This window comes from Vidua chalybeata, chromosome 4 (genome assembly GCF_026979565.1).
Source record: "Vidua chalybeata isolate OUT-0048 chromosome 4, bVidCha1 merged haplotype, whole genome shotgun sequence".
Lineage (NCBI taxonomy): Eukaryota > Metazoa > Chordata > Aves > Passeriformes > Viduidae > Vidua > Vidua chalybeata.
This window is the reverse complement of record NC_071533.1, coordinates 30,272,897-30,300,289: the sequence shown is the minus strand read 5'-3', so window position 1 is coordinate 30,300,289 and position 27,393 is coordinate 30,272,897. Positions and strand designations below refer to the sequence as shown.

The 27,393-nt window shown below is 38.1% G+C and overlaps 1 protein-coding gene across 1 annotated transcript in view; it reads left to right on the top strand.

The window, feature by feature from the left end:
* The window catches only part of DCHS2 (dachsous cadherin-related 2), a 108,523-nt gene extending 81,717 nt beyond the window's left edge, over window positions 1-26,806 (top strand). Inside the window, exons 11-22 of the mRNA XM_053941320.1 lie at window positions 655-789; window positions 1,034-1,243; window positions 2,471-3,328; window positions 8,176-8,247; window positions 10,803-10,814; window positions 11,420-11,423; window positions 12,364-12,601; window positions 14,080-14,231; window positions 17,104-17,234; window positions 18,695-18,981; window positions 21,658-21,796; window positions 23,179-26,806. Coding sequence (XP_053797295.1) covers window positions 655-789; window positions 1,034-1,243; window positions 2,471-3,328; window positions 8,176-8,247; window positions 10,803-10,814; window positions 11,420-11,423; window positions 12,364-12,601; window positions 14,080-14,231; window positions 17,104-17,234; window positions 18,695-18,981; window positions 21,658-21,796; window positions 23,179-25,805 — 4,865 coding nt within the window. The 3' untranslated portion in view covers window positions 25,806-26,806. The remainder of the gene's footprint in view (window positions 1-654; window positions 790-1,033; window positions 1,244-2,470; window positions 3,329-8,175; window positions 8,248-10,802; window positions 10,815-11,419; window positions 11,424-12,363; window positions 12,602-14,079; window positions 14,232-17,103; window positions 17,235-18,694; window positions 18,982-21,657; window positions 21,797-23,178) is intronic.
* The last annotated feature ends 587 nt before the right edge of the window (window positions 26,807-27,393 follow it).

The following is a 27,393-nucleotide window of genomic DNA, read 5'->3' as shown; positions in this document are numbered from 1 at the left end:
TCTTCTCTCACATGAGTGCTTCCCCATCAACTCCAGTGCAGATTGTCTTGTGTTTGACTGTAACAGATGAGAATAGGTAGGCAGTGTTTGACATTGAATAGGAGTTCTCATATGACTAGAAGTGTCACGTAATTTTTCAGGTGCTCCAACTGTCCCTGCATTACTAAAGGATTAATTCTGGGTGGGAAAAACACAGAATGGTTGACGGGAACATAAAAAAATTAAAAAAAAAATAAGGACACAATAGTCAAACCCTTTGGGTATAACGTAAGATTAAACTCATTGAAGCTAATAATATAAGTGTGTTGGAGATGACATTATATTTTCCTTGGGAGGATGTTGAAATGAGAAGAAATATGAAAGGAATTATCTTACAACCATAATAGGTAAGAATGTTGATTCTCCTTTCCTGTTCAACTATGGTGAGCAACTTTGAAAGAAAGCTTTCTAAAACCTTTAAAAGTTTTAGTTTATTTCCTAGAGAAAGATGGGAAGGCTAATATCCCTGCACTGTATACAGCTGTTAGGTCTGATCAGGAACTGTATGGAATTGTCATTCCAAAGAACCTGGAGGGAAAAGAAAGAGACATATAAGTAGACCTGAATATGAGGAGAGCTGCTGTGTTTTACTAAGATTTCCATTCTGTTTTAAAGGGCTGAATTCCTTGCTTCAGTATGAAATCTTACCAGGAGCTGGTTATGAGAAATTCAAGATGAATTCGGACAGTGGAGAACTCGTAACAGCTGCATCACTGGACAGGGAAACCCAGGAGGTTTTCAGTATTAAAGGTAGCACTGTGAAATATCTATGAATGCCTCTAGAGTGGGAAGTGAGAGTGAGCAAGGTGTTACTCTCAGCATTACTTTTTTCATGCCTTCTGAATTAGATGCAAGTGGTAAGATTTTCCAGTACAGAAGAGCATATGCTTTTCGCATAGAACAAATAACTCTCCTACTCTGATATTATTAAAGAGCATCTATTGTTGCAACCACAACCACTGAATGAAATTTGCTTTCTTTTTATTGATCTTAGTTTTGGTTCGGGACAGTGGAACTCCATCGCTGTCAAGCACAGTGACAGTAATCTGCACAGTGCTGGATGAAAATGATCACTCTCCCACATTTCTTCTTCCTCCCTCTGAGATCTTTATTCCAGAGAACCAACAGCTTTCTGTTGTATACATTGTCCGGGCTGTAGATATGGATGCTGGCAATAATGGAGCTCTAAGATACAAAATAATTGGTAAGTTCTATTCCATCATTTTGTTAGTGTAAATCAGGGAAATATATAAACAGCAGCATCCAAATTTTAGACTAGTCTTGACTTTACCAGGCCTCCCTAGCTCCCATCTTGTCCACATGCTTCTTTTATGTGGAAAAGAAAAGAGATCTTTCACCCTTTTGTCAGCACTAATAAGCACTTCCCAGGCATACTTTCATCTGCATTCTGGATTTGAAATAGTGCAGAACACAGAAACATAAAAAAAAAAAAATAAAATGGTGGAACGAGGCATTAATCATGAAGGCATAATTTTTGTCCTTTTTGTTATAGTTGTAGAAGTGTGAATGTAAATATTCCCTTGAAAATATACCCAAGAATTAATTGAAATTTATTTATTTAATGATATTTATTAAATTTTATTTCATGAGAGCTTCTTTCACCCAGCAATTAGTAATGTCATACTTGGCTTCCATCTTGCCAAACTCTCCCTGTGTTCACTATGCCAATGTAAGCTCCACAGCTGTTCAAAGCCTCCTGTAGAATCTTTGGACAAATAAAAGTTTGCTGTGCTTACTTTGGTTTGTGGCTCTCAGCAATAGCTCAAATGTAGGCAGAGAGCTACTGTGGTAAAAACCAACAAATTTTTCTTTGAAAAAACAGTAATGAATTCCTTTGTTTTCTTGGTTTTAATGTTGTGGTCTTCTATGACATTTAATTTAGTTACCTTTGGTCTTTCTGCATATTATGAAGTATGTAAGCCATTCACTGTTACTAAAAATGCTGACTTTTCAGCTGACTGCTTCATATTTATTACCAGTGCCCCCAAATCATGACTTTGTACAGCTCTTGAATTCCAAGAGATAGGTTTGTAGAAGAGACCAAGGAGCAAGCAATGACAATTGTCAGCAATGCTTTATAGATTTGTGGAATTTATAACTAAGGTTGGGAAGAGGTCACTTCATGCAGCAGCATAGATGCATGAGCATTTTTAAGGTGGGCTGGTTTGGGAAAAAAAGGTATGCATCTGGCCAAAAAGCCAGTCTGTAAATTGATATGACATTCTGCATTTGTTATTATTGCTACTCAACTCACTGATTTAAGTGAAACACAGGTTTTAATTTGTATGAGAAATATGTGAAAGGCATATGAGCAATTGGACCTTGTTATTGCAAATAGCATAGAGCATTCACATCGGGTTCTTCTTCAAAAGTAGTTGTTTGTGATCATTTCATTTTTTGTGTTTGAAAGGTGGAAATGTTGGAGAATACTTCACACTAAATAACACATCAGGCAAGCTGCTGATCACTCGTAGCTTAGACAGAGAAGACATCAGCAATTTCACTCTTGTAATTGCATGCCATGACCTAGGCAGTCCCTCGAGAAGCTCCACTGCACAGCTCTATCTAACAGTCTTGGATGAAAATGACCACAGCCCATTGTTTGTGAAGACTCAGTATCAAATCTCTGTGACAGAAGACCTGGAGGAAGGCTCAGCCATCCTAGACCTCTCTGCTTCTGATGAAGATGCTGGCCTCAATGGTGAAATTATGTACTCCCTCATTGATGACACCTATGGAGCATTTGCCATCGATAGTGTCACGGGATCCATCATTACTACAAAGGCACTGGACAGGGAGACCAAGTCACAGTACACTTTTAGGGCTGTGGCAAGTGATTGTAGCACCCATTTTCCAAGGAGCACCACTGTCAGTGTTGTGGTGCACATTGATGATGTCAATGACAACGACCCTGTTTTTTTGCAGAATCCTATCAGGGTCTTTGTGCCTGCTGAAACTGCTGTGAATGAGACAGTAGCCACTGTGAGAGCAGAGGATGTGGATCTGGGATCAAATGGAGCTATTGTTTTTAATTTGATGATGGCAGAAACTGTATTTCAGATCAATGTGAAGACAGGTGACATCATTCTTCAGGAGCCCTTGGCTTCCAAGGCCTTCAGTACCCAGCTGCTAGTGACAGCTTCAGATCAAGGCATCACACCTCGAACAGCCACAGCTGTGGTCATTGTCTTTACAGAAGAGCAAGAGGAGGTGATCTCATTCAGCCACAGCCTGTACGAAGCAAGTGTGCCTGAAAACAGTGCAGCAGGTGGGCATGAAATCCCTCTTCTTGTAGTTGCCAATCTCCCCTCCCTTTGGAATGGTAATTGTAATGAATAGTATAGGGAAACCCTTTTTTTTTTTCTGTGCAGCAGCAGGGAAAACTTAATGTGGATGTAGCCAATACCTATTTGCCCCTTTCAAATGCACTAGCATGAAAAACATGCAATAGAGAAGGTGTTGTCTAATCATCAGTGGGTTCATTCATTTAGCAAAATTACTTTAATGATGGGCTTTATGATGTGGTTTTTTTTAACGGCTGCATTTATTTGTTGTTTCTCTGAGCAGTGCACACAAGCACAGATGAGTGTTGGGAACCAGTCGCATTTCTTGGGAACCCGGCATTTCTTGTTTTCACAAAACCCTTCACAAACTGTAGTAGCTTTCATGAATACCTTACTGAAGTTTTGGACTTTGCAGAAGAAGAGTAGGGGAGTAGGGGAGTAGGATGGGGTAGAGAAGGTTGGAGGCTATTGGTACATGGTCACTTGGACAGGCTTCTACAGTGTCTCTCTAGGTAGAGACTGCACTATCGAATGCCACCTATAGACAAACCAGCTTCAGTCATGAGGTGCTTACAGATTTATTTGGCTTTGTTCTGGCTATTGATAAGAATTACTGCTCTACTTTTTATCATTCTAAGAACATTAGTAGTTATCCATCCAGCCAATTAGATGTGGTATCTTCTCCTGCATCAGGGATTGGCTCTGTCATGAGGGGCAGAAAGGAATGGCTTTCACATATTTCTGTCCACAAATCTCACTATTTAATTGGCCAGATGTATTTAAAGATCTGACTTGCACAATATTCTCAATTAAAACAGCTCGTGAGGTTCACCTTGAACAAGTAATTTCTCTTTTATAATTCAAACTTCCCTCAGTAAAACAAAGGCAGTATTCCCTTACATCCTAAGGGTTTTGTGAGACTAGTGCATTCCTAGATCTTGAGTAACAGCCTGTATATTGGATTATGAATCAGTAAATAAGAAATGTGTTAGTAATTTTGGAAAACCAATCAATATTCTTGGATGATTGCAAACAGAAGAGAGAATGAAGGGTGAAGAAGGCTGTTGCAGTAATTACTGCTGTGGTTATTCAGTCATTTCTTCCTCTGTGCTTGTTTGGGACTACAAGCCAAATTTTTGAATTGTTAAATTTAATGAAAGAAAATAAAGATAACAGCTTTATGGCAATAGATAAACTGCTCTGATCCTAGATTTTTAAAGTGTAGCTGTGTTCCTGGGTCAAGCTAAAAAGCCAGCCTGAAATTACAGAAATGCCCCAAGGAACTGTGGTATCAGAATGCCATTGTGCTCTCCCATTCAATCTATAGAAATATAATTAAGATTCAATTTAAGTTGTTTTGATTAAAGGAAATTCAGCAAAGCTTCAGGGTAAACAGGCGGGTTTGATCACAAAATGTTAGCTTGTGTTTAATAATACTTCTATTTGCTAAGAAGATCAAATTCTTCTAAGAATATAAGAGATTTTACCAAATACTAGTACTGTTTGTCTCTGTTTATACTATTTTCCTTTTTTCATAAGCATAAATAAATATCAAATACTTTACATTTCAGTGGGAAAGAAAAGCATGATTGTAATTAAAACTCTCATAGAATTTAGCTTATAGGATAGATGTGATCCTGAGACCCCTACAAATGTGAATGGTACCAGTGTATTCAGTCCAGGGAAGATTTACATTACATACTGATTATTTGTAGAACTGGTATTAATAAATGTGGCTTCTCTTCATAATTTTATGTCTGCCTTAACTGATGGAGGCAAAAAATGCTACGTTTATTTTTAAAAGAATAAAAAATATGAATAAGATAAACGACAAAAAAACAAAGCCAAGGGTCCTTAGTTTTAATTTAATCTAAACCCATCAAATGGGCAAGTGCCTCAGGAACTGGTCCTTGTGGTCACATTTTCTTTAAGTGTTTGACCTCCAAGTTTAATGACCTTTAGAAAACCCCATTTTTCTATATTTTTTGTTTAATATTGAATATTTAATGTCTTTAAATATTATAAACTGTACTACAGCAGGCACTTACAAGCTAATCAATAAATAATCAAGTGACTGTGCTCTTCAGAGGGTAAGAAACCTGTATTATTTACCCAACTTTTAGTTGAGTGGTTGTTTGCATAACACTTGGAGACAGATTCACCAGTAAAACTTCTTGACTTCTCCATTTTCTTAGCTATTCTTCTTGACTTCTCTATTTTCTTAGCTATTCTTCTTGACTTCTCTATTTTCTTCTTGACTCTCTATTTTCTTTTCTTTATTAGATATCAAATATGTCTCCCCTCATTCTTTAAGTCAAAGATTCACAGAAATAGGTGAGGTTGGGTTAGGGTTAGGGACCAAAAGGCTCATCTGGTACCACCTCCCTGCTCCAGCAGGATTATTGCAGAGCACAAGGCACAGGATTGTATCCAGACAGTTCTTGAATCGTTATCTCCATGCTCAACTTTTCATTTCATGGCAATTAAGGGGTCTGAAGAAATAATGGTAAGGATGAACACAGGTTAGATGGCAGAAGACGGTGAAAAGAGACTACTATAATGAGGACTGAAGAAAGAAGAAAATGCTGCAGTGATACAGCAGCCCTATATGGTGCTATTCTTAGGACATACATATTAAAAAACCTCCATATATATAAAACATATATGTCCTAACAAAAAATTCAGCAAGTGTTTTGGAGCTGATTTGGCCAGCTAGGCAAATGCTGTTCACTCTGACATGTTTTGATTTTGAGTCTGCAGGCATAATGGTGGGATCTGGGCTGTATAAAACAGTTTGAGATACTTCCATATGTAGTCAGACTGTATGTGATTAAACTGAAAAAAAAAATGGATTTACATATTTTACATCACTCTTCATGTCTTTCAACATTTTTTACTATTTTGGAGGTCAATTGCCTAGCATTTCAAGCCAATCTGACTGCTTTCGCTTTGAACCTGATCTCCCTGCTGCCTTGCTCTATCTTCAGTGTTGATCTCAGCCTCAATGTGTTTTGCAGGGAGAAAGCTCCCTTTCCCTGATTTTTCTCTGTTAAGAGCTACATGATGTGACCTCTGTTTGAGGCAATGTCTGAAATTGCATGTGATTGGAATGGCAAGTTCCAGCAGATGGACATTTTATGTTGCTCTTTATCTGTATAGGGCCTGTTTATGTCACAGCTGACCTCACACTTTGGTCATATTTTTTTGACAATGAACTGTAAAAATTCACTGCTTGGAGGAATCATTTTCTGTGAAATGTATCAGAATACAAGAGATTTGTACTCTGCTAAAAAGAAGTTATAAACAATTCTATCTGCGTGAAAAATGTGGAGCTTAAAGATTGGGATATGAGGACTCAGAAAAAAAGTTGATTAACCTAACCTCTGAAAAACAAGGATTCAAGTAGAAATGCTGCTGCTTCCTTTATTTCTGGTAGTATTTCTTCTTAAACACACAAGCAAACAAACAAAAAGTTGCAGACAGTGTTAAAAGATAAAGAGGGATAGTCTTCAGGCCTTGGGGTTTTTTATCTCTAACTCTGCTCTGAGGATGGTATCATTGATTGTCCTTGCAGTTTTCTGTAGTAAATCAAAGTTGCTTGGCAATGAAAATTCAACTTACAGCCCCTTATTTTAGTTCCTAAAAAAACTAGGTCAGCATTCATATATCTGTCTTTACATACTGGACAGATGGATGTTGATTCCAAAGCTTTTCTAGTAAATATCTTGTAAGTATATTGACAAGTACAGCAAATCACATATCAAAATTGGCATACTTTTTCTTTTGACAGACAGATTTTGAGAGCAAATAGTAAACCCTTAATAGAAAAATTCTGGTTTCTAAAAAGTAATATGTAACTGCTAAAATAAAAAAGGTATCAGATCATTGTAATAGCAATGTTTCCTCTCAGTTTTTATACTAATGTCTTTTCCTGTGGCATCCAGGACACTGAGTATGAGTAGTAGGACCTTTGTGATAAAATAACTTGTTGCCTCTAATGGTGTTTGAAAGAGCTCAGGTTGCCTAATTCCATCATAGCTGCATGGAAACAATTACAATTTAATTAAATAATTAAAAACATTAAAATCAATGGCCATATATGCTAGATAATTTCATAAGTCATTTGAAAATAATAATTATTTGTATGTTTTGATAATGCCTTTTGAACTTACTATTTTTGTTAAATATATATTCTGAGCAGGATAATTTATTGAGTTCCACATTTTCCCTTTTATTTTATTCCAAACAGGATTTCTATTTCATGTCTCCTGCATTCTATATTAAATTATTGATCTTTTCATGGAATTTGGATTCTCTGTGAATTGACACATAGCTATGCACATAGTTTCATCTTTTCTTTCTCTTTGTCAAATGCTGGCTAATTAAAATTCTCAAGGATATTTAATTTAGGGTACTGTTCAAAAACCCAAAGTGAATCCTGATAAATGGAGAAAAAAAAATGAACTCTTTCTGGTTTTTTGTGGGTGATATGATGCACCAAAAAACAAAAAAAAAATTAGGTATGACTTCAGGTAAGAGTGAACTCCAGTGATTCCTGTGAGTTTGCAATTAGGAAAAGTTAAATCCCATCATTTTATTAAGGCAGGTAAAGTTGTTATCAGATATGTAATTTATTGAGGAAGGAGGGATAGACAGTACTTTTGTAATATAGGAAAAAATCTATGGAGAATTATTCTTACAGTCTACTAAACTAATGAAGGAGCACCTAACCTAGTACACGGGTGTGTATCTGCTGTTAATACCAATACTATTAAATTAGAACAAAACTTTCAATGGTGGGCATGATGAAAATGTCTTATTGCTTCCATAGGTACATCACTTCTAACAGTAGAAGCCTATGAACACAAATTTACAGGAGAAGACATAAAATACAGTATCTTCAGTGACCAGGAAATATTCTCCATACACCCTGTTACAGGTACATTTTATAATTTTTTTCAAGTGTTTGTGTGTATTTTGGAGCATTAGCAATTTCCTACCATAAGAACGAGGACTAGATATCTTAAGAGTACTCCCTAGGAATAATTCTGTTACAATGAGCAGGTCATTAGTAAATCCAGGCACTGTCATACACTTGAGGTAAAAAAAAATTGAACACCAATATCCCTGTTTAAAACACTCAGTTCTGATTTACTATTGATCATCAGATGTTGATAAACTACTGCTTTGTGATCCAAGCTGAGATTCCAACTTGTTTCTCATCATACAGTTTCCCAAAAACTCAATAAACAAAATCCTTCAAAACACTTCTACTTTAGAAACATTAGACTCTTGTTGATTTTAATGCTCTTTGTTTCAGGTAAACCTCAACACATTTTAAAGGGAAGTCTGTTTATTTTTTTGTGATTGTATTTGTGTTCTTCAGCAGTTCTGCTTTCACCTGCTCTTCTGTCAGGAATTCCAGGTGCAGGAGGGTGAGGTGTTCCCCATGTATATTTATGTTTTCTCCTCTAAGGCTTGTAACAGAGCACAGCTATTCTGGTTACCTCTCAGCTCCTAAACATCTGCAATAAGTTTGCCTTCTGAATAGCTACAGTCTCTCTTTTTGGGATGGCTTATAGACTGTGTAAGCAGTTTTCCTCACGAACAGTGTAAATATTTGTACCCTTAATAAATTGCTTTATCCCTGAGTTTCTGAAGACTTTAACCTCTGATTATCCTGTTGTCTCCAGACAACAAATGGCATAACACTAAAATAATTTTTTTAGATGAGGGGTGTTTGAAATGCATACTTCTGATTTTCAAGTCCTTCTTATTTCACTGAAATAAAACTAGAGAGATTAGCCTTAAAGAACATCTTAGACCCAGACAGGTTTTTTACTGAGGAAGTGAATCTTCTCCAATATTGCCTTAAAAAAAAAAAAAAAAGTCAAATGATATTTTCTCCTTTTTTTATCAAGCTAGGCTGAAAAATGGTTGCATAATGCTTTGAAACAAACAGGAGTGGAATTTCTATAGCAGTGAATGTGTCACAAATCTTCTTTTGAGACATTTGATCCATTGTGGTTTCTTCTGTTTCCTTTCTTCTGAAGCCTTTCTTCTGTTTCTTAGAAAAAATTAATTGAAGTTCAACCTTTAAGCACTTTTGCAGAGCAGTGCTTACATTAGCATAATTTTGACACCAGTAATTCTCTACCCCTTGCTTCTACAGCAGAAGTATTTTGAGCCATATCAATGCCCTGTCTGTAATTCATGTTCTCAACAGCCAAAGGTCTGCTCTACTTGCCTTTTCAAGCACTGATGTTAATTAACCACACTTTGGAGAAGACTTTGTACCATGGTAATTTTTTATTATACTGTAGAATTATAGAAAGAGTAGGAGGTGACTCAAAGACATGAACTAGTCTGTCCCTCCGATGCAGGAGGGGAATCAATTGTGCCAAAATATGACAAATTTGTACTGACCTTAAAAACCATCAGGGACAGTGATTCTGCAAACCCTCTCAAAAGTCTGCGAAAGTCTTGGCAGTTGGAAAGTTTGAATGTTTGCTGAAATGTTTTAAACTTATTACTTCTTAATCTAGTAAGAGTAGACATAAGACAAGGGCAATTCCCCCTATTATTTGTATATTTGAAGATTGTTGCCCTGTTTTTTCTTCAAGTGCACTTCTGAAGAATGAGCAACTCTGGTATTTTCACATGTTCCTCCTAGGTGATGTACCTCAGATTTGATTATTTGTTTCAGTCTACACTAGAGCCTTTCACTTTGGTCTCTGTCATCTGGAAATGTATTTCTTCTGCCACTGTCTGTTTTCATTTCTCTGAAAACAGAATGTGATATTTTAAAGTGTGCTGAAAATAAAACACCTTTAAAATCTTTATGTCCAAGATGCAGGTCTATAAATAGTTAATGTTTGCTTATCCTAGAAAATAAAAAATAAAAAGCACTAGTTTGGGGAGCCACAATTGATGCATTCTTATGATAGCCCACATTTGGGATAACAAGATTCATGACATCATTACTGAAAAGTCCATGCAAAACTGAATTTGGATTCTAACAAAAATTATTATGCAAATCAAGTGTGTTTTATGCTCAGATGTTGTGGTTTGACACAGAAGTGAATTTTTTCAGGAAGTTGGGTCAAACCAATCAGTGGTCAGGTTTGGATATTGGCACCTGGAGTGACCACTGAAGGCAGGGACATGCCTCTGAGAACACAGGGGGTTAAAAGCAAGAACGCCCAGGGAGCTCTCTTCTGGTTCTGGTCGTCAGAGAGTGCAGACTCTCCCCTGCCCAGGCACAGGCTGGGTGGGGGAGGGGAAGCCACGCGGCCTGGGAGAGGTAGGCCAGGGGCTGAAGGTCTGGAACCGGGCAGGCCCCCCCTGCAGATGGAAGGGTGGAGAGAAATGGAGATGCCTTTGTTCCCCCCTCCTCAGAGGGAAAGAGACAGAGAGCCTGACAGCACCTGGAATTTGCTGGCAGAAGAGAAGGAGAAGGTGGGGGGGAAGGTGTCCAGCCGTGGGAGTTGGCGTCCTGGGCAGAGATTTCAGCCGTCCAGGGAATCTGAACTTTTAACCCTATCCTGGGAAATGAAAGCTTTGTAAAATATTACTCCTCCTCGATTTGAAGTAGAAGAGAGACAGTCCAGGACCTGAGATGTTAGAAAGAAGGAATTTTTAGGTGGGGAGGAGATGATGGAGTAGCATTTGGCTGGACTTTTCTTGTTAGCCATAGACTGAACCAATTTCTCCTGCAACAGAGACAGCATTTTTAGGGGGATGCAATGGTGAACCAAGAGACCTGCTTCAGCGACTACCAGCACAGGAATGGAGAGAACAGAGAAGAGTTCAGGAGGGTGTGGTGATGCCCTCTGTCTTCAGGAAGATGATCTCTGTTCTTGGGCCCTCGGCCCCAGGGGAAAATGGGGGGGGACTGTGGTCCCAAAATGAGAAGCTGAACTTTTGTCTCTTTTGGTCCGTGGCAAAGCATCCTTAAAGGAGCCCTATGGGCAGTCTGTCCATGCACGGTGGTGAGAGCACTGTGACATGGAAAGGAGAGTGTCACACTGGCAGATTTTCTCTGGGCAGTTGCCATGTGTGACATGGGAACACAGAAGGGTGGCAACTGTGTTTCCTGGGGGGTCTGTGGTGCAAGAGAGACTCCTCTCTCCTTTGAGGGACTGAGTATTGATTATCTGAAGGGTGGCAACTTGATCAGGAATCCCGGGTGGGGTCTCACTGTGGTTTTCAGTAAATTGGGTGGGTGGGAGGAGGAGTGTTTTGGAGGGTCTTCATCCTGGATTTAGTGTGTGTGTCTTTTATAGTAGTAGTAGTTTAATAAAGTTTTTTTTCCCCTTTGTTATTAAGCTTGGGCCTGCTCTGCTCTGTTCCTGATCACATCTCACAGCATTTATGTTGGGGAGGTGTATTTTCATGGGGGCGCTGGCATTGAGCCAGCGTCAAACCATGAAAGATGTAATGGAGAATTATGAGTATGTTCCTAGAACACTGAAACAATGACTATGGATTTCCAAGGACATTTCGTGTTTAATGTGGAGGTGGCCAGTTATCCTTGTCATCTCAATAAGTCTCATTCTTTGTTTATTTTTGATAGAATAGCAGCTCAGGGGAGGGGGCTTGCTGCATCAGAGTGTTTTGCCAGTGTATCAGTCAGATATAGGAGTTGTTACAGCTGTTGCCTAATGTGGATTTTGGTGGAGAGGGGTAGATCTAGCCACTGTCAGATGAAGGACAAGAGTCTCTTCCAACTGTCATGTGCAGAAGAGGAAATGTCATGCAGACACTTTGTCTGTATTCCTCTGCTACTAAATTGGCTCCGTGTTTGGAAATTGCCAGTGTAGTGGTGGTTGGTGAAAACTTAGCTATCCAAGATTTATTCAGTAACTAGCATGTTGGGGTGATGGTAGGTAGAAAAAGGACACAATGGCGAGCTTGCTGGAATTCTATTATGTGTTCAATGAAGATGACCATATATGTTAGGAATTTCATAAATGCATTTGTACATGTTTTTTCTTGAATGAGTATGTCACATCTTGAGGTTTTTTTTTTCTTGTAATAAACCAGGCACAATCACAGTAAAAGAGCCAAAGTATCTTGATTATGAAGATAAGTGTAAAATACATCTTACAGTTGTGGCTGAAAATAGCTTCAATTCAGTGTTCTGTGGAGTGACAGTTTTGATTCAAGATGTGAATGACAATGCACCTAAATTTGAGCAAAGCTATTACATAGCATCAATATGGGAAGGCCAGAGTCCTAAAACAGACATCATACAGGTAAGTGGAAGTATACCTTCCCAAGCACAGTGCTGTAATTAAAAAGAAGTTTGGCTGACCTTTTCATCACTACAATCCTGTTAGCTCTGTCCTGGACCACTATGTCTTAAAAACTGGGAGTAGGGTTCTTGGTGTTGCTACTAGTATGCTTGGATATCTTAAATATTACATTATTCTTTTTTTTCTAGACCATATTTCAGATCAGATCATTCATTCAGGTCTGTTGAACTGAAAGAGAATTCTGTATTTTCATGATAACTGTGCACCTGGAATTTAAATTCTCTTTTTTTAAAAAAAATTTGTTTCTATCTTCAAGCAATTGAAAAATATCATTCAAATCTGTGGTTCTGGTTACAGTATAGGCTGGGTCTTGTATTAATGCTTCTACTGAAAGGACTACAGCAATAAAAAGAATACTTTCTAGTCATCAGACTAGTAGAGTCAAACCCAAGTGTTCAATTTAAAATCTGATGCCTAAAGAGCAGCTTGTCTTAATTTAAATGTGCAAACGCTTCTTCCTCTGAATGGGTCCATTCTCCCAAAATGTTTCCAGCTGGCTGTGTTAGAGCAAAAGAAGACATCAGTTGGACTAGAAGAACACATAATTTCCTCAGTACATGTTCTTGCATTGCAAGTCAGGTCACGGTGAGGGTCATGTTAGGTACTAAAGATATTCCCTCTCTAGAGAATAAATAAATGAAAAGCTACAAATGCCTCCAAGGCAAAGTGATTAGAAACTGATGGACATTGCGTTTAGAGAAACATATGTCCAGGAATGGAGAAAAATCAAAAGGCAGTCAAGCCAGATGTGTAATCAAAATTTTATGACAGAATATATTCTATTATTTTTCCTTTATTCAATCTGACTAGTTGTCTCTGCTATGTTTTGGATCCCAGACTCATTATAATGCTTGTTCAGCAACCAAAAAAATACAAAGATGACTCTTCAAAGAGTGAGAGAACTCTTTGAGAAACCTGTTCACTGCTGCTGAATGTTCCTTATTCTGTTGACAAATCTTTACAGATTTGGTTTTTACATTTTCTGGTTGGTATTTTTAAAAGGTAATTAATGAACTATTCCATGAAATCTCTGAAAACTTAGTAGTTTAATTATTTTATCATTTGTTTGTATAGCAGCTATACTATAAATGTCAGTCCCATACCACTGAGAAAGTGCATTTTTATGTGCTCAACAGAGAGAGCATTCTAAACAGCAACCTAGTAGTAAAATTATTACATTCAGCCCTACTGCTTTATGTAGCTGAATTTCAAATTACTCATTCATGTGCAACCCATTGCAGTTCATGGGCAGATTTTGTTACCTTACACAACACTCAAGCTGGGGACAATGATGATTTATTTAAATATGTGCAGTCAAAAGGAAAGTAATCAGAAATATCTGACTATAGTATAAGGGTTTTCTTTCTGAAATTACGTTCTACTGTTTTTAATTAAGCCTCAGGTTTGCTCACAAACAGGTATTTGCAACTGACCTTGACAGTGGGCTGAATGGAGAAACTGAATACTCAATTGTATCTGGTAATGAAAATGCAGCATTTTTGATTGATTCAGCACGAGGAATTCTAGCAACTAATACGGGCCTAGATTATGAAAATACTTCATCTTACAGGTTTGTATTTAAGGTTCTCATAAAAATATATTCCTGTTGTCTCATCTAACTTGAGAATATTCATGTTACATATTTCATCATTTCCTGTTGATATCCATTATCCACAGAACCTGAGTGCAAGCCAGGCAGCACTGAGAACAGCTCTAAAGCTGCCTATTTGTACTATAGATTCTTGTGTCGTTACCAAATTTAGAGAAAGGAATATAGTCTAGTTTAATCAATGACAACACTTAATGATATAAGTGTGATTATTCACTATAGGAACAATGACAGTTCCTGGATTTTAGTTTATTAATAACTGTACAGCCATTCTCTCTCTGGAAATGTACTTTATGAAGACACAGTGAAAACACTCAAATCAAATCCAAGAAATAGGGATATGTTCTCATTTTTATTTGCTAGATAGTTCAAAGTCTCTACTCAATAATGTGATAAAGGCTCTTTTTAAACTGTTTCTATCTATAACCTGTCTTGTACTAAGTATGAATTTTTTCCAGTTTTTCTGAAACTCTGAATAAATATGGTCAAGTAGACATGACAGTTTTTCTTTATGGGTTATTCCATAATGGGAATTAGAAAGCAAATAAATAGTGCCTTGAAGAGAAAATATGACTATGAAAATTCATTAATAGACCCATTTTAAGTACTGCAATCTCCACAAAAAGTATTATTTTTGTGTATGTGTCAGTAGAAGCTACTTTTTTTTTTTCCATCTGCTTGTGGTATCAGTTAAAACATTTGCACATTTTCCTGTCCTGTGGGACCTCAAAGTTTTAAACATCCAATAAGAATTCTTATGAATGCGAATAACTTGTAGAAAACCACATCCAAGGATATCGACAGAGTATGTGGGGAGTTTTTAATATCAGGCTGATTTGATAATAATGTCCTCAAAATACTTTGTTTTAACTTAATACATGGGACACTTAATTTGGAGGGTTTTTTCAGTTTTTCACTGAATCAAAAACATCAATTCTGATTTTCAAAAATTTAAATAGCATAATACATTTTATTTGTGACTAGTACTTCAAAAGAACACTTAGAATAAGTCCTTCAAAGGAAGGATGTTTACTGCTGGTGAAATGTTGAACATGGGAGCATAATAATTCTCATATATCTCTTTAAATGGGAGCCTGATTTATTTCAGTATCTGTGTTTGAATTCTAGACTTTCAGTTTGATAATTTGTTCAGGGAATCTGTGGCTTCATATTCCTTCTCTCTAAAAGAAGTTATTAGTCTGTATATTGTTAGGTGAAAAGTGAACAGCAAAAGAAGCTTTCAAAACTATTTCCTGTTTGATGTCAAAATGTTACCATTGTTTCTTTCCAGTTTGCAAGGAGTTGTTTATATATCTGAATTGAACATTTTCATCCCCAGAAGTTCTAAGTCCCTTACAACAGGGCTTATAATGAAAGTGTTGACAGAACCTTAATTTTAATGCCTTGGCTAAAATGTTTTTATGAGAGGATTTTTTTTCCTGAAACCTAAGAAAGTGATTATTTTTAGTAAAATATTTCCATATGTATACCTTACCAATATTCATTCTAGAAAAAATACACTTTTTATATGGAATTATGCATAGTCACCGATTGAATACTAGCCTGCAATTTAACTTATCTTCTGTTGGATCAGAAACCACAAGGATACCCAGAGTAGAGCTGGTGTGGTTAAGGAATGGAAATGCTTCAAGCCACAGCTTGAGTTACAGCCTTGGTATTCCATATTGTCAAGTGAACATTTAGGAAGTAAAATATGTATTTGACACTTTTTAACTGTTACTTAGAAGAAAGATGGAGAAATAAAGTGTTTAGAAGATCTTCGGGGAGGCAAAAAAAAAATATGTTGCAACATGAAAACAGTTGTCAGTACATAAAACATTTAATTGAGATGCTCAGCTTTGACCTGTATATCCTTTAGCTGAGCTCGGGTTTGTTTTTTTTTTGTTTTTTTTTTTTTTTTTTTTTTGGGTTTTTTTTTTTTTTTTTTTTTGTTTTTTTTTTTTAATCATCTGTTGAGTTAGATTTAATTTTGAATTCGTGTCTGGAATCTTCCCTACTGGAAAGTGGTAAAGTCTTCCAAATAATCTCAGTTTACATTTGCTTTTTATTGATCAGAAGCTGCTTCCCATGAAGAGTAAACCTTTTATCCGTGTTTATCATGTTGCTGCTTATCATTTTCTTTGCTACATTGCGGAAATGAAAAGGTTGTTCACAGAATTTACAAGCCATCCTTATGCAGATATGAAATGGAAGTGTAAAGTCAAAACTCTTCTAATCTGACAGTAAGATTCTGATCCCACTAAAATCAGTGGGAACTTTGCCATTGTCAAATGGTGCATGTATTCAGGGTTTTCACTTTATCACTTGAATTTATAATGTAATAGAAGGGCTACTCTGTGTCTGTGGGCATTCTGGCTGAATATTATTTTGGATGTTTTTGTGTTTTCCAATTTCCACATCCCTTTTGTCCCTTTATAAACAATGAAGAGAGTCAAGTTCCTGCAAATTTAGTACTAAGGTTTTAATTCCTGCTCTGAATTACCAGCAAGAGAACTGTGTCTTATTTGAAAGATTTGTTTAGCACTTACATTTGGTATGAAATTGGATTGAGTACAGATGAACACTTCCTTTTCTCTGTATGATTTTACCATTCTTTTGCCATGTAGAATCTCCTGGACATTTTTCCTGCAAAACCAAAAAGTAAAACTGTGCACAGTCAACCTTACAGAAAGAAAGATGGAATTTAAGAGTTGCAATGAGGAACAGAAATAGCTATTCTTTTTGGGTTTAAAATTTCCCCTGCTTATAACAGTGGTGGATAATTCTGTGATTTCTGATCAAAAGTGACAATTAGTGCCTCTTTTAATTGTAGGTTGGTTGTACAAGCTGCTGATAAAGGAAACCCCAGACTCTCTGCTACAACTGTTGTGAGGATACAAGTGTTAGATGTTAATGACAATGTTCCAGTTGTCCAAGCAATAGGTGAAGTGGAGGTCCCAGAAAGTAAGTGTGAAAGTACAGCTAAGTTTCCTTCCTAATTCCTAAGGCTAGGAATTCTTAGATAATGATGTAGTGCTTTTGGTGATTTGTGTAACCAAACAAATGTAGTAAAAATTATAATGGATAGTATTAAAGCTGAAATATCAAAGTAAATTGTGATCTGCTTTTATTTGCAGAGTCATTATTTTTAATCTTTAGACATTGTGAATAGTTTGGAATAAAACCATAGGCTATTTAGGAGGAGGGAAAAATCTGCAGAAATACAACTTGAATCTGTTCATTTTCAGTATTGTACTCTTCATATGTCTTTTCTGCTCTTCTCCAATAAAAATGTTTGGTGTTAAAACCAGCATTGCTAGAAATGAGACATTTTGAACTTCATTGTGATGAAAGAAATACTTCCTATAAAACTGAATGAAGTGTTACTCAAACTCTGTAGCTAAGTCCAGTTGATGATCATTAAGAGAAGGACTCAGGACCTCCTGAGTTCTCATCCCAGCATGCATCTTGTGTGTTGTGTGACATTAGCTCAACATCTGCACAACTTGAGTCCTGGGTCTGTAATTTTCAAATACAGGCATCTTACATGTGAATGCATTAAGATACACAGCAGAAAACCTAGAAAAACCACTACTCCTGTTAACAAAATATACCAAGTTTGCCTTTTCTGATATATTTTAGTCTTTCCTAAATTTACCTGCCACTGGTAATGACAAGTACAGAATTCATAGATGCACAGCAGCTGTAAACTACTGGTTACTTAATTAGTATTTTGTATTCTCTTTAAGAACACTTGCTTTAGGACATGGCACAGTATTTTTGAAGCTTCATGCTCAAGGCATGTAAATGAGGAATGGTTTAGCTTCTGTTAGTTCCAGGCTTTGTGAAATGATCACTAATAGGTTCAGTTTGCAATCTTTGGTACGTGACAAAAGCTGTCTGTATCCAGTTTCTTAATCTCGTAGGATTATACCTTGATCTCTTCATGTTTTCATGCCATGTAGGTCTGTCTGAAGGCCTTCTTTCTCTCTAGGGGCCTTCTCCTCATTTGGAAAAGCTCCAGAATTGCATTTGTTGGTTCTACACAGATCGCAGTCTCTAATGCCTCAGTAAATATTCTTGTGGCATTGTTCAGTAAATACATGCCACCTAAATGCTTGTGGAAAACCATGTATGTTCCTGCTGCTGGTGAAGAAACTGTTATGACTATATTGGATTTGGGAAAGTCTAAAGAAAGCCCAAATTAAAATTGGGATACAGCACATATCTTTGAAGAAATACACTACTCCTTCCATAGCTTTTCTGGGTATTGTGATTATTGTAAACCACAAAGTTTAAATACATCAAAAGCTATACTGAAAGATTACATATATCCAAGATCTAATATTACAAAATAGGCAAAATCTTCAGAAATTGTAACATTATCTTTTAACTCTGACTTATTCTCAAAATTATTGTTTCAGATACCCTGCCTGGTTTTATAGTGACTCAAGTGTCAGCAAGTGATGCAGACTCCAGGCCAGCACTTCAGTTTGGGTTTATTTATGATAATAGTCCTGAAATGAAATTTGCCATCGATCAACACACTGGTGTCATCATAGTGGTGGAACCATTAGATTTTGAAGAAACTGCTGTGTATACACTACATATCATAGTTTCAGATTCTGTGCATCAAATAGAAGCAGAACTCACCATCCTTGTTTTGGACATCAATGATAACCCTCCAGTGTTTACTCAAGATTTTTATCAGGTGGGAACATGGCAAATGAACAATCAGCATGTGGTATCTTTCCATATAGGATGATAAATAGTAGGAGTGCTTGTTCATATTTGTCTTTGAATGCATGTGAGCACTGAGAAGAAAGGGCTCTGCAAACTATTACTGAGCAGAAACAGAGCAGAGCTCTTCTAGGGACCTCGAGGCCCTTCCTACGAATTCTGCTAAAAGGACTGAGGAAACTATTCAGTTTCAATGTTTGTGGTTTCTGTCTTCAGAAGGCAATTAGTGTGAATGCTAGCTCATAAACCATGCATTCATCACTAGGAGTTACTGGATACAATCCAATCCAGTTTGGGGAGCAGGGTCCAGTGTTCAGAACTTCTTTCTTTTGAAAGAATGCTAAACAAGTTGGTACCTTTATACTGGCCCAGTTACTATGGCATGAATTTCTTCATTTTCAGTTACACAGCTCCACAGAGGTATAGCAATTGCCCTTGTGGTAGATGATGCACATAAAGTTTGCAATGTGTAATGCTGCCATATGGCAATGGCACTCACCTAGGGAGTGAAGGATATGAGTTTTCTCCAACATCCCTTGAGACTGAGGAGGATACAGACTTTTGGACTCCTGGACAAGCATTTGAACTGGTACTGTTGTAGAAGTGAAGTTGTCCAACAGTGAAAACAAATCTTTTCATGACTATGGACAACTGTGAGCCATAAAGAAAAGTGGAGACTAAAGAAAGTGGAGCATATATAAAATAGAATCATTCAGTCATAGAATAGTTTGGGGTGCATGGCATCTACAATCACCATGTAGTCCAAGTGCCTGACCACTTCAGGGCTGATCGAAAGCTAAAGCATGTTGTTAACGGCATTGGCCAAATGCCTTTTAAACATGGACAGGCATTGACCACCTCTTGAGGAAAACTGTTCCTGTGCTTTACCACCCTCTATGTAAAGAAATGTTTCAGCCTCTGGAAGAAGAGGTTCAGTCTAACCAATCTGTGTAAATACTAGCGTGGGCAAGTAAAGATTGGCAAATCAAAGTCTTCTCTGTTGTGTCCAGTGACAGGACAGGAGGCAGAGGGCACAAATGGATGTACAAGAAGTTCTGTTTAAACATCAAGAAACTTTCTTTTCCCCTTCAAACTCTAACAGTGATTAAGCATTGGCACAGGTTGTCCAGAGAGTTTGGGGCATCTCTGTCTCTGGAGATATTCAAAACTCAGCATTATGCAGTTTTGAGCACCCTGTTTTAGGCGGCCCTACTCTGACGACGGATTACACCTTGGAGGTACCCGACAGCCCCAGCCATTCTGCAATCCTGTGAACTGAGCTGTTTGACTTGGTGCTTTTTGTGTGTGGTGATGTCCTCAGAGCCAAAAATACGAGGCACCACAGAAGACTTGGTTTTAATAATGCTCCATTTGTAAGTCTCAGACAGTTTTAGTAAAGAAATAAGTCTAAACATTTGGCCTAGTAAAGAATTTTCTACCTCTGAGCATTTGCAGGCACAGTAGTTTAGTCACTTAGATACCTCTGGGACAAACTGTAGGCACCTCTGAAACTTTTGGGTGCCTGAGTGGACAGAATTTGTGTAAATTTCCCATGAAAAATCATAAATCTACATTCTGGCAAAAATGCATTAATAATGCTCAAGTGATTTTTAGACCTTTATTTTCCTCAGTCCTCATATGTGTCTGATTTTGGAGAGTAGTTTAGGCAAGTACTTGCTTGTGCAAGTGCTAGAATTTTTTTTTGTAGATTGGAGCAGACATTGTAGAGAGCATTATTAACTGATTCAAAACAGTGTAGCTTTATTTACTATTTTAATGTAAACTACTGAGCTTCTCTTTCCACAGTCCTGATGTTTTGATGTGTTGCTTGGCAAATAAGATACACTGCTTCTTTTGGTTGATGATATGTATAATTTCCTATTCATCATCCTGTATTTTTACCCTTTTATTGTTCTTTCAAGTGTTTTTGTATTTATGCTCCTCATATATAGTTTAATATATGTATGTGGTTATTATATACATATAATCTCTCTGTTTAAATTACTTAAACTAACACTTCAAGTTATGACAGAGGTAGCTGCTATATCATACTGTCCATTTGTAATTGGATTTATAAGGTGGAAGGAAACTTTGGTCACAAAAGTGCTATATCTGGACATGAAACAATGAAAATTCTTAAAAAGGGAATGGACTTTCTTGGTTTTCTAGAAGAAAAAAAGGAAGCATTTTGAAAAGTTAAATTCTAGGAATAATCCAATGGTAATTAAAGTTCTCTAGTGCTGGAGTTTTCAGGGTGCACATATTGGCTCTTTTAGCATTCAGTCATATACTCCAGAGACTGCAGACTGAAGTGAAGGGAAATGAAGGGGGTTTTGAAAGCAAGGGGAAAAGCCTTTAGTTGCAGTCCATACTCTTGAAAAAAATGATTTTTTTTTTTCTGAACTTGCTCTCATATTGAACTAGATGGATTTTACTACTGGTTAAAGCTTACTATGAAATTTGGCCACATTGAAGGCATAGTTTTCAATATCTCAACTCTTTCTGGTTTTCTCCCAGAAGAAAATGGGTGGGTAAAACTTCTTCCAAATCTGGGAATTGTGTGAGTTTTACTAATAAGATCAAATAAAGGCAATTTTTAAAATATCTAAGATATTTTATTAAGCTATATTTTTGTTTTATATGTCAGGTGAACTTGCCAGAGCTCATTTCTATGGATGCCACTGTTCTGACGCTCTCTGCCATAGATAGGGATTCTGAACACAATGGAATGATTTCCTACAAAATCCTCTCTTCCTTTGAGGGATTTTCCATTGATCACAAGAATGGTGAGTCTGCATGGATTATGCGTTCAACTTTTTAAGTATAAATCAAAGAGTTCTGTTCCTTTCTCACCTGTTGCCAGTGATTACTTGAGTTCTGGAAATTTGTGGTAGCCAAAGTCCATCGTGTTCTTGCTAAATCTGCCATTATCAGTAGGGAGCTACTGCATCAAAGACTGGAGTTCTCAGTTTGTCCCCAAACCGTGCGTATTTATTCTGGTCTAAATGCAGTGTGTGTATTTGATACTGCGTCATTGAGAGGAGGTCTTGCCTTCACAGCATTAGCTATGATTTCTTAAAATCATGGAATAGTTTGGACATAATCTTTAATAGTCATCTAGTCCAACCCCCCTGCAATGGGCAGAGACATCTTCAAATAGGTCAAGTTGCTCAGTATCCTGTCCAACCTGACCTTGAATGTTTCTGGGGATGAGGCACCCACCACCTTTCTGGGCAATGTGTTCCAGTGTTTCGTCACCCTCACTGAAAAAATTGTTCCTCATATCTGATCTGAATTTACCCTCTTTTGGTTGAAAACCATTATCCCTTGTCCTATCACAAAAGGCCTTACTAAAATGTCTGTTCCCATCCTTATAAACCCTCTTTAGGGCCAAAATATGGTCTCCCTGGAGCCTTCTCTGGGCTGAACTATCTCAGTCTTTTCTCAGGAGAGGGGATTCAGTCCTCTGATAATTTTTATGGCTCTCCTCTGGACTTGCTCCAACAGGTCCACGTGTTTTCTTTGCTGAGAACTCCCGAGCTGGATGCAGCACTCCAGTTGGACTCTAACAAGAGCAGAGGGATTGAACCATGTCTTTCTCCCTGCTGCCCATGCTGCTTTTGGTGCAGCCCATGATACAATTTGCTTTCTGGGCTGTAAGTGCACATTGATGGGTCATGTCCAGTTTCTCATCTATTGGTACCCCCAAGTCCTTGTCCACATGACTGCTCTTTATCCCTTCCTTCCCCACCCTCTGTCAATATCAAAAGTTGACCTGATTAATGTGCAGGACCTTGGACTCATCTTTATTAAACTTAATGAGGTTCATGGACCCACTTCTTGAGCTTGTCCAGGTCCATCCCTCAGGCATGTCAGCTGCAGCTCTCAGCTTGGTGTCATCTGCAAACTTGCCGAGGGTGCACTCTATCCCACTGTCTATGTCACTGGTATTAAACAGTACTGGTCCCAGACCCCTGAGGATTGCCACTTGTGACTGATGTTCATCCAGACATTGACCCACTACTCTCCAGATGCAAGAGAGTAATTTTGTTGTGTACAGCCATTACAACCGGGTCATTTTCAAATATGACTGTTTAGAATCAACTTTTGGAATCGCATTCATTTGCCTGTGAAGTGTGGGCTTTCGTTAATTCTATTTTATTTTCAGGTTCACTGTTTGCCATGGAACCAGTTATGCAGCTGAAAAATATTTCCATTATTCATCTCCTGATAGAAGCCACAGATGGTGGCAGTCCCCCCCTGAGTGCAGTTACCTCCATAGAGGTGCATGTAGAAGATGTCAATAATTGTGCCCCTCGCTTCACAAAGGTTCTGTACAATCTCAGTGTGAGTGAGGATGCCTCGGTTGGAGAAAGTGTCCTTCTGTTCTCAGCCATCGACTGTGATTGGACGCGTGACAACACGTTTGTTGAATACTCTGTTATTGGTGGCAATGCTGAGAATTTATTCTCCATAGAAACAAGCGTTGTGGAGTCGGAAACATCCTACAAACTTGTCGGCAGTCTCGTTTTGAGCAGTGCTCTTGACAGGGAAACAGCTGCTTCTCACCAGTTGGTTCTCCTTGTCTCTGATCATGGAACACCCTCCTTGAATTCAACTGCTACAGTGCTAATAACTGTGCTGGATGTTAATGATAACCCTCCAGTATTTAGCAGCCCAGAGTATCATGTTCATGTCAAAGAAAGCATCCCCATAGGCAGTCACATCACTGAAGTTTCAGCAAAAGACTGTGATGCAGGCACTAACGCAGAGATCACTTATGCTATCATCTCTGGAAATGACAGAGGGCATTTTGGCTTGGATGGTAGAACAGGATATGTAAATTTGATGAAACTGCTGGATTATGAGGATACCATGAAATTCACTTTGGTTATCCAAGCCACAGATGGAGGAACTGATGTAAAAAATATGGCTTTTGCTGTTATTCTTGTTAGTGTCCTAGATGACAATGATTATGCCCCGCTTTTTTTGTTTCCCAGTCTGAGCTGCACTGTCAGTGAAAATCTGCCTACCTTTTCTTTTGTGTGTACTGTTTGTGCATTGGATTTTGATAAAGGCTCCTATGGGCACCTTACCTATTCCATTCAGTCTTCATGTTTGGCTCATCGTGAAGCTGCTAGAGACCATGACATGTTCTCCATTGATCCTTTAACAGGAGATATTCATACAAAGCAAATGTTTGACTATGAAAGTCAAAATAGGTACTGTCTCATAATCCAAGCAAAAGACAAAGGTGATTCAATGGCTACCACTACAGTTCAGGTAGATATTGAGGGGAGAGATGAATTTGACCCAGTGTTTTCACAAGAACATTATTTCTTTAATCTCCCTGATAAGAATGAAGCAGGCCAGTTGATTGGTAGAGTGACAGCATCAGACAGTGATGGTGGACTGGATGGAGTTGTTCATTACTCCCTTCTAAAACCTTCTCCATTCTTTTCTGTGAATCAAACCAGTGGCAATATTTATTTGACTCAGACTGTTCACAGAAGGAAGAATGACATCAAAAGGAATGATGATACTCTGAAATTGTTGGTAAGAGCTCATAGCCCCAAAATTGTGTCAAGGTTCACAGCGTGCACTGTTTTTGTAAATGTTTCCAATTCTCCTGAGAGTGATCCCACTGTGTCAGCACACAGCCTGACAGTGAGTATTTCCATCTCACTGATGGTGTTTCTGCTGCTTGCCATCAGTCTTATCACACTTACTCTGAGACTTAAGCAGAAAGATCTGATGAATGTTTGTGTGAAAAAAACCCCAGTATCCTCCTCAGCTGCTGATGTGAATTCAATAAGAGAAGACAAGGACTGCCAGAAAATCCAAAGTACTGAGAGCAGTATGCTTCCCATGGGTGCTATAGCAAAATGGCTGAGCCTAGCTGGACTCGGAGAGGGGAAAGATGATGATGTCTCCTGCAGGCATTCAGACTCCAGTGGCCATGGTTCTGCTGAAGGTGAGTCTGCAGAGGATGAGGAAATCAAATGGATCTATGAGTATCCTTGCAGAAAAAGCATTGGCTCAGCACTGAGCAAACACGGCTCGCAGATGCCAGATTCGGGGATCCCAAGAGAGTCTGATCAGTTCTCCTATCATTCTGGAGAAACAGATGTCACAGCTACCATGCAAAGCATAGAGAATATGCAGACCATTAAAGGAGAAAGCAGAGAAGAAGCCTGTGGCACAGCCTATGCACATAAAATCTTGTCTCAAACACTTAGGAAAATTGGAATAAAGGAGGAAGGCATAATGACAGACCTCACAAGAGACTATGTCCTGATGTCAGACAGGAAAGACTCTGGGTATGATTTGCTTGCAACTGTTGGCACCTCAGATGAGGATCTCAGAGGTGGTTATAACTGGGATTTTGTGCTTAGCTGTGAACCCAGATTTCAACCTCTTGCCTCGGTGTTTAATGATATTGCAGAACTGAAAGATGAAAATGTTCACATTCACAGCTTCTCTAAGGAGAAGAAATCTCTTGTTTTCCCTCCTCCCTTGATAACATCAGTAGCACAGCCTGGCATAAGGACAGTGCCCCCAAGAATGCCAAATATAACATCAGGGCAAGCTTTTAATAAAGACTCTTATTCTCCCATTATCCATAATCACGGATACCCTCCACTAACCATGACCCCCAGATTTTCTCCTATTCTGTCTTTACTTACCATGCAGACACCTTCTGCTTCTCCAATAGTGTCTGATGGGAAAATGATAGGAACATGTCTTATTGATCCAAGCTACGAACTTGCAACAGAGGAAGAAATTCAGGTCTAGGTTATTAACTGGCAATATTTTATGGTAAAAAATATGGCTTAAAATGTATTTTGTTACTTTTTAACAGCAAAATATGCCTGTCAGAGCTGCATCACCAGTATTCTTTCTGTTTTCATGAGCCTAAAAAGTTAAAATATAAAGCAGTCAGAAATTTGGTAACTATACCTCTTGTTCTTCCCAGAATACACTGTGAGAATACACTTCTCTTTCAACTCACAAGTGTGGTTTCCTATGTAAAACACACAGCCAAGTGCCTGATAACCAATTTGGCCAATTTTACCATTTTTCTTATAAAGTACATTAATAACAAATGAATGGAAGTAATTCTTTATTGTGGAAAACATTTGTTAGCATACTGGTGGGTTCTGACTGATTCTGTGGTGGGGTTAGAGGAGAGTACTGGAGGGATGTGTAAGTACAGTAGATGTGGGGGTGGGCAAAGGATAAAACAAGGACTCCTACTGAGCTCTTTCTCTAGTGTTTACCCAGGTTTCCCACATCTCAGCCTCTGGGTCCCAAAGATCTGTTTGGCCTGGTGTGGTTTCATCATCTGCAATGGCTCCTCAGTGGGCTTTCTTGGCTATCTTTGTGCTGTGGAACCCACTCAGCAGGTTCTGTGCACCTTTTGTTTATCTCCTGGTTTAAAGCCAGCAAGTCACAATAATTTGAATAATGGATCACCTTTGGAAAACAGAATAACCAGTAGTAAGATAAAAGCAACCATTTTCTCTCTTACTAGATCTCAAGTAGATACCTCTTGTCTTTTTGTCATATTACAGAGGGTGCCCTGGGGCTCAGGCAGCTGTAAGAACAGTTGTTACAGTTCTGTATGCCTTCACCCTGGTCTTTGGTTCTGTGCTGAACCAAAGATCTATGTAAGACCAGCTAATCTGGCCTTGTTTGTTGTATGTATCATACACATGGCATTTTGTGTACGTATGTATATCCAGACACATACACATGCTGTATATGCTTGTATATTGATCAATAAAATACACAGACAATACATCTAGAATAGCTGTTTTTCTTCAATATACGTTTAAAAGTCCTTTGCATCACGCGTGTTAAAACCAGGCTATAAGAAGGGTCTAATTGGTACCCAGGAGTGTGCTACAAGTTGGATGTGTACAGAGGTATAAATATTGTATGGGTCTTAACAGGTGGAGGGAAAGCATGCAGTGTGGTTAGTCTGAGTGATTTTGTGGGATCAGTAGCACATGTGCAGTGGCTGCTTTTCCTCAAGCTTGCATGTCAACAATTGCAGCCTGTGGGCTCATAACCAGTCTTTGAATAAGATCCTGTTTCTGAGGCTACACTGACACTACAGCCTGCACATGCAACAGATTCCATGATGCTATGCAAGAGTGTCTTTTAAAGCTGGCATTTGTTCTTTGTACTGCCATGGAATCAGAAACGAGATGTAGCTTAGAAATTCATTGGGAGAGACAAATTTTATTTTAATTTTACTTTAAGAAAGAAGATGAGATGGTAAGTTTTGTAGTCAGGCAAAAAACTGTGCCAGTGAGAAGAAAGCAAAAAAAGGGAGTCCTTCCCAGATAAAATCTAAAACCAGAGATTCAGCTTAAGG